This window comes from Syngnathus typhle, linkage group LG2, assembly GCF_033458585.1.
Source record: "Syngnathus typhle isolate RoL2023-S1 ecotype Sweden linkage group LG2, RoL_Styp_1.0, whole genome shotgun sequence".
Taxonomy (NCBI): Eukaryota; Metazoa; Chordata; class Actinopteri; order Syngnathiformes; family Syngnathidae; genus Syngnathus; species Syngnathus typhle.
The window spans coordinates 14858326-14868043 of NC_083739.1; the positions used below are offsets into that span (position 1 = coordinate 14858326).

The window sequence follows — 9718 nt, forward strand, 5'->3', positions numbered from 1 at the left end:
CACACGCGCACGCACGCACAGCACGCACGCGTATATAAACTACATTACTGTACTCCATTGTTGACAAATAAAGAAACATTTTATATAGTTTATCCAGACTATTAACTACCAAATCAAGTGCTTTTCAGTTTCCATTTCCTGTGATACATTTGAAAACACTAAGTCAGAGAGTGAGAGAGAGTGAGAGACAAATCGACAGACAGACAGACAGACAGAGAGACATGAGGGGGCGCCACACGTCGAGAGTGAAAGTAAAAATGGAGCTTGGGACGTAACAAGAAAAACATTACTCCTTCTAAATACGTACACGCGTACACACACACGCGCACTCGCACACACGCGTCTTTCGCCATCCCTCTCTAGCGCCCTCCGTTGGAGAACTCAAGTGGAACTCGATCAGCACTCATAATGTGAAACAGAGTGGTTTGCACGACGCAGTTCTGGGATTCTAAGCTTGAATCTCACAATCTTACACACTCCTGTGGCACCATGCTGCTTCTTAAAGGTCGGTCATGTTACTCCGACAGACATTTGGTTTGAGGGAAGAGATTAGCGATGGCGATGGGGAACCGTGTGCAGGCACCTGTGGAAGGGACATGCAATTCCACCTATCGCCACGCAGGGGCGCAAAAGGTACGTACAGTTATTTAGGAACCTGTTACTCTGTGAATTAAGACGTCGCATCATATTTTATATTCGAGTCTTTTTTTAATTGTCAAAGTGCCATAAAACACCCATCAAGGTTGTTAAACACTCTTTGCTTATCATGTAAATCAACATATAAGTACTTAAACGAATTGGTATAGAATTGGTATAGAGAATTGGTATAATTTTCCACTTTAATAGAAAATTGCTAAGACAATAAATACATACAAACATATTTTGTTGTTTAATCTCACGGTTGATGGGTGTGTAGAGACCAAACTATTTGCATACAAACAACACAAAGCCAATTTCCCACAATACATTTGTTTTAAATACTTGGATATGTCCAAGAACATCATCTTTTGCAACCTACAAACACATCGCTCGTATTCTGGCAATTCAAAACCATCAATTCCTCCATCTTCTACACCACTTCTCGGATGTGAGCCCTCCAAAACCCATTGACAGAACTGACAAAAGTATTTTGTTGGTCATGCGTCCATACTGCTGCAGCTTGTGTGCATAGGAGGTGTTTGAAATGGCTGATCCAGAAAGGATTAACATTACAGCTGAGGAAATGAAATGACCTGAAGTAAATCCCCTCTGAATGGTGCTCACCAAAATATGGTGGTCAGTAATGTGGAGGTGATGTACGTGCTGCTGTGAGGTGATGCTGCAAAATGGTCTTACAACAAATGAGCAACACACACACACACACACACACACGCGATAAGAATTTTTATTTTGCGTGTATTTTATGCTACACTATGCAACACTAAATCTGCTGCCATAGTCTATCACGAGTGACTAACAAGCCCTTCTGATCGATTCGTCAATGTAATGGCTGTCATTTCTGAATGGGCTGGAAATTGGCTTAATAAAGGCTAAGCTATTCATTGTGGTGTTGTTTGTGTCCAAATGGGCATGAATGGCTTTTACACGGGCCATAAAGGCTTCTGCGTGGGGTGTTGCGCAACATGAACGTGGACGACATGTGGACTGGATGTCTGCACAGAAATGGGAATTCAATGAGAATTCAGTAGAGTTGCATATGATGACCTATTTTTTCCTCATAAATATTGTTCACTGAAAGAGGTGTGACTGTTAATATATTTTCTGTTGTATTGATGTACTGTTATTATTTTTTTTGTAAAGTGATTTGGTATGGCAAGAGCCGTTGTGAAAGCGCTTTACAAATAAAGACGTATCGAATCGTATCATATCGTATCCATGTTGATAACAGTGTTTGGAAACGAAAATCAACTGTACCAGGTTCATATTATCGCAAAAAAACAACATATAAGCAATGTGTCAAGCAACATTTTAACATTGAGTTGAGGAAGTCATACAGTAGTACATTGGTGCCTTTATACAGACGTGAGATTTGTGCTTGCCGAAAACAGGTAGTTACAGTAAACTTGTAGAATTCAAATCAATTTGCAATTAATAGTCTGAAAAAATTTGTAGTTCAACAGACATCGGTCGTTATGAGGACATCCGCAGCCCATTTGGTTGAAAAGGTTGGATTTATTATCACACATTAGTCCACAACTCATTTCCTTGACATTTAGCTTCAGTGACATCATCTCTTAGCATTCTCTCATAAGAAATTGCTATTTCTAGTTTGAGAAAAGGGCAACCTGTTAATGAAAATACTTTTCCTGATATGCCGCAAAACTTCAAATTGTAAGTTTGGGCAAATCATACCTCTATTGAAAGGTTCGGCGAGAACTTCTGCCAGTCCATTCTGCTTGCTAACCGTGCTAACTATCAGAGGACTGTAGATTCTCAGTTGATCGAGCGCATGGCCATGGAGCTTTTTTTTTTTCTGCCATATGCGGAAAGTCTAATCTATTCCAAATGGTTGTTTTGATCAGGGCTGACGTCTAATCTGTCAATCAAAACTGAACATATTATCATTGTAAAGGCAGTACACTTCTAAACTCAAATCCTACACTATTACCTCAATAAATACGGACGTAGTTGCCATTGATTGTCATTAAGTCGTGTACCTAAAGAAGTGGCCTGTGTGTGTATTGCATTGAGATTTATAGATCCACATTTCGCTCTTTGCGAAGAATGAGACGCAGCGTCTGGCAACCTTGGTGCAAATGACCTTGCTGCAGCGTGACGCAGGCTGAATTTAAACACGGCCGTGACATTAGCCTGGCCACGCGACAACACGTTTAACCACCGTACCGAGGATGTGACACCGCATCGTTCGATACACTTTACTCGACTCTCATTGGCTTGGTAGGTTTTGCTCATTAACAAGGGGAATTCCATTCTGTGTGCGTGTAAGCGGGAGAAAACAGTCATGTTTTTAAAAAGAGCGTTTTTTTTTACAACAAATGTTTGGCCTTGGGAGTCTTGTGTGATGGCCCGCAAAGACAGACTGCATCAAATTTGTCATTACTGGAATTGCAAATTGCCTATCTTTTTAAAAAAATATTTGACCAGTTTTTACTCATCTGATTTGAAAACGAATTATTTGTCAGTTTGTTTTGTAGCTTTTACTGTATATAATATGAGGTGCTCATACATTGATTTGGGTTGACAGTCATAATGGCCCTCCGAAAGAAACTATGACTACAATGCGGCCCGTGAAAAAAATGGGTTTGACACCCCTGATTCAGGGGCTCTACAGAAATTTGTTCAGAAATGCTCTCTATGGGTTTTTGCGCCATGGTCCAGTTACGTGTCAGAAATATTTTTATGAACCGGTTAGTTTTCTTTGTAGACGCTACATTTATTGATTATTTTTTCTGTGGGGCCCGGTACCAAATGACCCACGCGGCCCGGTGTTTGGGGACTTCTGCTCGAGTCTAAAACTGCACATATAAACACAAACAGTGAATTGATGGGTTCTCCAAAGTGTGAACTGTGCAGCCCTGGCTTTGTGTGTTTACACACAAGTTGTGTCAGGGCATTTATTGAATCAATACACGGTTAAATTGGCTCATTCATTTGCTAATATTACCAAACTGGTATTTGACCACAGTGCACTCTCACAGCATTAATAAATCACTGGCTTTTATAAACATTGAACAAGGTGTTGTGTGTTCCTCCTGACAAGTGCAAAGCCAATAAAAAGCCCCATTTGAATCAATTAGGTAGAAATTTTCCTTCAAAAAACATCATTATCATCAGGAAGCAAACATGCATTACTGGCCCATTTACATGCAGCGTCAGGTGGCAGGATAAAATCATTAGTTACGCAGTACATCACCATAGACGCGGCGTACTATTTTCCATGCCGATGTTATGGTGTTAGGTACATGCAAAAATGTCAGTTAAACAGCAGTAATAAGTGAACAGTTTTTTTTTTTGGACAAACAGTGGTTTAGAGCAGTTGAAGTCTCCAAACGTAGCAGGCATAGAAGATTTGCAATTGAGTAGCAATGGAATCTTCCTGACCATCATACCCAGAAAGAAAACGTCATGAAGATGTTTTTCACGATAATATTGTGGATGGTAGCCTTGCTCATACGAAACCTTTCTGCAAGGTCCTAGAGTGGAGTGTTCATCTTCCGCATCATGAAAGTGATGAAGAGCTGGTCTCTTGGTGATATGGCTGCTGTACTTGAATCGCTCGAGTGTGCAGTTTATGACATCAAACATGTCACTTTTGAAAGACGTCTACGTCAGCTACTGTACAAAAAGAGAATTTTTGTTAACCGTGTACAACATGTGTAAATGAATAGAAGCAAAACAACACATAACCGTAAATTATATCATGCTGAAAATATATCTCATACAGTAATTATTCACATGTAATCTCATGGCATTGCATTTTCGTAACAAAAGACATTTACTTGCCTTTTACCTGCCTTTTCTTCATCCGTATTCATTTCAATTGAAAATGGCGGTCTTGTTAGAGTCAGACCTAGACTCTCTTTAAAATGTGATAATTCGGCATCGAGCTCTTTCATACGATTTTCTAGCGCCTATAAAAACAAAAAGAATGTTACCCTCTATCATGCATTAAAAAGCACAAATCAAACCAGTATTGCTCTCCAAATAAATATGCATGTAGATATTATATGAATCCCTTACGGATATCATGACTGTGGCCTGGTCGTAAGCCTTCTTGCAAGAATTACTTAGGTTTACGGTAGACACGAACGCCCCTGGTTCATCAGCAACCTCTTCCACTTCTTCCACCCGCTCAGGTGCAGCTTCACGCAGAGCCATATTCCTTTTTCTAAAGGCAAGTTATAATAATTATTGTTGTTAATATTAATAGTGTTATTTTAATAACACTATTCACGTGCATTGAACATGAGTATCTTGCGACAACGTTGGGGTCATCAAAGTCAAAATGACACCCAGAATTCCAGGGGAATATGGTCGGTCAGACTTAGACTCAACTTTAGTCATCCCTTGGGATTGCAGAGTCGAGGGGACTGAACAAACTGCGGGCGGGACGTTACGGACATTGCCAGCTACACTCTGCACACCATCATCATGGCTCAGAGGAGCCTGTATGAGCTACTAGAACCAGGATTTCCTGAGGGAGCCATCCCAAATGATGAATAAAGTTGAGTTGAAGTCAAAACAGTTTTGCTTTATGTCCAGAATTTCTTTTTGACAAGAAAAACTGTTTGCTGGTTGATTTTGTTTTTTCTGTTTTGGAAATGCATTATTTAAATGAAAAAACAATACACTTGTGATAACCAGGGGTTCCAATTATTATGGAGGGCAGGGTATGTCAAAAACAATTATTGAGGATCTTCTATATATTTTTTTATAAATTGAAAACACAACAGCTGATAGGAATTATTTTTTGGGGGGTCTTTGCTGTTGTCTTTTTTGAATGGAATCAGCTGCAAGGCATTTATAAGGTGACAGATAAAGTCAGACAGAAGTCTTTTGCAGATGACATCATGATCTGCAGTGAGAGTAGGGCACAGGTGGTAGAGAACCTGGAGAGGTTGAGTTATGCATTGGAGAGGCAAGAAAGGAAGGTTTGTTGTTGCAAGACACCTATGAATAAAAGCCAGAGCGTTGGAAAAGAGTTAAGGCGGAGAAGGTTCAAGCTCTTGGAATCAAGTGCTTAAGGCAATGAATGTGGACCAATTGGACGGTGTCGCTAGCCACACTGTACCAGTTTGCAGAGTCTAATATTGATTGAGTACAAATAAATGTTAACAATAATGTGTCACCTAATCGTCTTCCCCCGCCGGTATCTTATGCATCCTCGAAGGGTGATGACCAGACAAAAGACTGCCGTCATGGCGCCATATGATTTCAAAATGATTCTCAAGGCCGAGGGCAAGTCTGGATTTGATGTGACGGGCATACGCGCCCCAAAATGGGGGTAGACCAGCAGGTTTATCTCAGCCACACGGCGTCCCTTCAGCCAGCAGTAGAAAACACCTGAAAAGTAAAAAGTCTGTAAATTTGACGCAAACAACAATGCACCCATCATTTTTAGCCTATTGTCCCAGCTGGCTTTGGGCAAACAGTTGTCCACACTCTGGACTGGTCACAGGGGGCATTTTGACAAACAACCATTAACACTCACATCTGGATCTATGGACAATTCAGAATTCACGGTTTCGAGCCGGAGGATGAAGCCGGCCGGAGTGCTCTGCACTCAAAGCACGGGGAGAGCATGCAAACTACACACGGGATATTCAAAGTAAAAAGTAGCTGTGCAAAGAAAGAACAACTTTCCAAGTCAAGACATAGAGTTTTCAAAAATATTCCGTACCCGAATCCTCAATTTGAGCAGGGGTGAAGACTAGATGATGTCCAGCATCAATACGAATCCTCGGAAACGTGCCTTCTGTCGTAGTCTGCGAGCGATAAATGGGCTCAGATCCTTTGTCCCACGCTATCGCCATGTATGTCTGAGCCCCCGGGCAGCCAAGGGTTAGGATTTGCTCTGCTGGATGGTTTAGGTAAGAAACCTTTATCGCCGGTTCCTTCATGGCATCAGAACTGCAACACAGAGGGAGGAGAAATTGACGAGTCTGTTTTTTTTTTTTAAGCATATCATTTTGTTCCCCACAGTTTACCGGATATTCCAAAATATATTCCACCAACCTACTATGTTGAATCCATTGCCCTATCTTGAGTCCCGTCTTTTTACCCACTTTGGAAGTGGGCGGAGCTTCAATTGGACAAGACACATTACAGTCTCTGAACTCCAGTCTGGCTCCGCGATGCTTCAGTTGACCGAATGCCTGTGGTACCGCCCCTGACCCGCAGGATGCTATCGACTGGTTTAATCGCTTGAATCGCACGTGCAGGTAACGTGAGCGGATGTAGCAGAGCCCCACTCGGACCTGCTCACCTTGCACGCCACAGCGGTCGCATTGTGACCACGGCTGGAAAGTGGTGAAAATTTGGTAAAGCAGCAAACCAGAACGTTTTCCTCTGACTTCTTCAACAGAGTTGCTCTTATTTTCAGGAGTCAGCCTGGAAGGAACAAAGAAGAACCTAGATCAGTCAACTGACCTTATAAAGAAGGATCATTTGATTATCACTGTTTTGTGATCAATGCTATCACCTCTAGCACGACCTCATACCGTGACACGAAGCTGAGCTCCTGCACCTCTTGGATGTCAAGATCGTAAGCATAGAAGTAGTCCCCCTGGGCTGAGCCGCAGATATAAATACCCGAGTCCTCCACAGCCGTTCGAAAGATCAGCAGACTGAAGAGACGAATTGAGAAGCGACTTCGCAGGTCACTGCTGTGGGTGATTTGAGTGGAGTCCAGCAACTTGGTCCCATTGTTATCGCTCAGGGCTCTGGTGGCTTCTCCGTAAGAGTGGTGCTCCCTGAAGAACCAAACCACTGACTGGACCTGAGATGCAAGCAATGGTTCAAATGTATGCTCAAATATTATATACTTCCCGAATCACTGAATAATTGTTAAAGAATGATCAACATGAATGGACTCACTTCTTCAGGTTTGCAGTGGCAGGGCAACTCCACCGTTGCCCCCGCCTGGTAGGCAGCGTTGAAGAAGATCAGGATCGCTGGACAGGCTTTTCGTGCAAACACGTTCGGCTTGTCCCTGGGAGCTGTAAAGCTCCATGCCTCAGCGAGGAGGAGGAGCAGAATAAAGAGTGGAGACATGCACGGGCCTCTCTTGGAGAGGGTCAAGCAGGAAAAATTTGTAAGGAGCCAAGACCTTTCAGTGCAAATAAGCTTGACTTATCCTCTGGATGGTATGTTGTTGAGACCATACAGCAATAGTCGTTTAAAAATAATGGAACACGTTGCGCTGAAAACAGATGTTCGCTTATTTTGACAGTCTAGAAAATACACTGGAGATGCATTTCGCAACTATACAAGTTGCTCAGCTGTTTTTATAGGTTAGGTCATACAACATATTGTTAATTGGCCCATGTACTACACAATCTCTAACTTAGATTTGTAGATACAGTATATCAAGTTATTGGGTAACATGAAACACCACATTTTGAGCTAGTTTGATTAACGATTCAGATTTTACGGTTCTTAGCAAGCGAGTGTGTGCTCGTCCTGCTCACGTCTTCTTGGCTCTTCTGGGCTGTTGGTGAGAGCGCTGGAGTGCGCGGAGGCGATCCAATTTTGAAATCCACCCCGAAAGTTGTTTTTTTTAGGTCTCAAATGTAAAGAGAACGTTTGGTCACCCGAAGTAATGCACCCCGAGCCCTTTCAAAAGTGTTCATAAGTAGTAATAGATTGTTTTTGTGACATCATCCGACATCACAACAAAGTATACGTAATATTCTACATCCTACTTTGTTGCAATCGTGACGTCTGTCTTGCTGTCGTGATGACGTCCCTTCTTTCTCTGCTGACATCACACCCTGACAGCATGATTTTCTTCCTCGAAAGATGTTACGTATATCTGTTATAATAAGAACAAGTATATTCGTTAATTTTTATCTTACACGGGAAATTCAGCTTCTGAACCTGCCTTTATTCATTCTTATGAGGTGCATTTAAATGACTTGGCCTTAATTGGAAAAATCTCTGGATATTATTGTTCAAGATGACGATGATTTCCCTGACATGTTTTTGAAATCCCAATAAATTGTTAATATTTTGCTGATGATCAATATTTCTTAGCCAATGAGGCTTTCTTTGTCTAACCGTTTTAAAAAAGTATGTAAAGACAATTATAATGCAGTGCAGTTCCACAATGAGCAACATCATCTCTGTAAGCATGGATTTTTAATTTTTGTGCTGAAATGTCGGGGCCAGGGGCCAGTATCGCAAAAAAGCCGGCTGGCCTTCATGCCTCATTAGAATAAACAAGCGTGCTGTCGTTCTGAACGCAATTGGAACCGGCTCAGTAATAGCATCCTTGAGCGTCTGAGGGCAAATGATGTGGCCAAAGCATTTCGTATAATTGCATTGTTGTTAGTCTTCCCACGTAGGTATGTGGCTCAGCCCACATGTTCAGTGCACAAATGGCTTCTTAATTGGGTTTGGAGGTAACTGGTGACCTTCAGGGGTCGCATTGATTTCAAGAAGCATAACCGCAGAGCAGAGGGACTCTTTTTGGGGTTTTTTGGACTACTGTAACTCTGGTCGGAAAAGGATAGACACACTGTGTCTTGTCAGGTTTTGACTTTATAACAGTATTTACGTACTATGTTCGGCTATTCCGTATGCAGTATTAATGACTCAGTTTGCCTGCACTGTTTATTTCTTTTCCTGGTTATAGAGCGGCTGCACGGTGAGTTATGAGTATGTGCACCCGCCTCATAATCGAGAGTCCTCGGGTTTAAATCTCAGCTCAAGTCCATACATAGTTTGTATGTTCCCACGCAATATAACTCCTGGCCTCTGTCATCTGGCACAGAAAGTCTGAAGAGGCTGGAAAGCTAATGTGAGGTGACATGGTGATAGAACTGAAAAAAAAAAAGAGCCTAGCTCAAGGGCTCAAAAGATGTTATTTTCACTTTTTTTTTTTTTTTTCAAATAGTATTTTAGGTTAGGAAGATTCAAAATCATGTTTTGTTCAAATTGTACCTTCCGTATTTGCTTCAGGAGAACTTGTGATTAGATGTGACAGTCTCGTCATAAAAAGAAACAAACATTTCTCCCATCCACCGCTGATGCCCTT

At 41.7% G+C, this 9718-nt stretch overlaps 1 protein-coding gene across 1 annotated transcript; it reads right to left on the reverse strand.

The window, feature by feature from the left end:
- Positions 1-5806: 5806 nt before the first annotated feature.
- Positions 5807-7734, reverse strand: LOC133167877 (Ig-like V-type domain-containing protein FAM187A). The gene is made up of 5 exons (XM_061298947.1): positions 7558-7734; positions 7182-7459; positions 6697-7071; positions 6362-6591; positions 5807-6024 (listed from the first exon to the last, which is right to left on the reverse strand). Exons 1-5 carry the CDS (start codon positions 7732-7734, stop codon positions 5807-5809), a joined length of 1278 nt encoding a protein of 425 aa, XP_061154931.1.
- Between the last annotated feature and the right edge of the window lie 1984 nt (positions 7735-9718).

Coding starts and splice junctions, on each gene's coding strand:
- LOC133167877 (XM_061298947.1), bottom strand. CDS start 7,734: ATGTCTCCACTCTTTATTCTGCTCCTCCTCCTCGCTGAGGCATGGAGC. Junction 7,460..7,557: donor GCCACTGCAAACCTGAAGAA/GTGAGTCCATTC, acceptor CTTGCATCTCAG/GTCCAGTCAGTGGTTTGGTT. Junction 6,025..6,361: donor TGCTCAAATTGAGGATTCGG/GTACGGAATATT, acceptor TTTACTTTTCAG/GTGTTTTCTACTGCTGGCTG.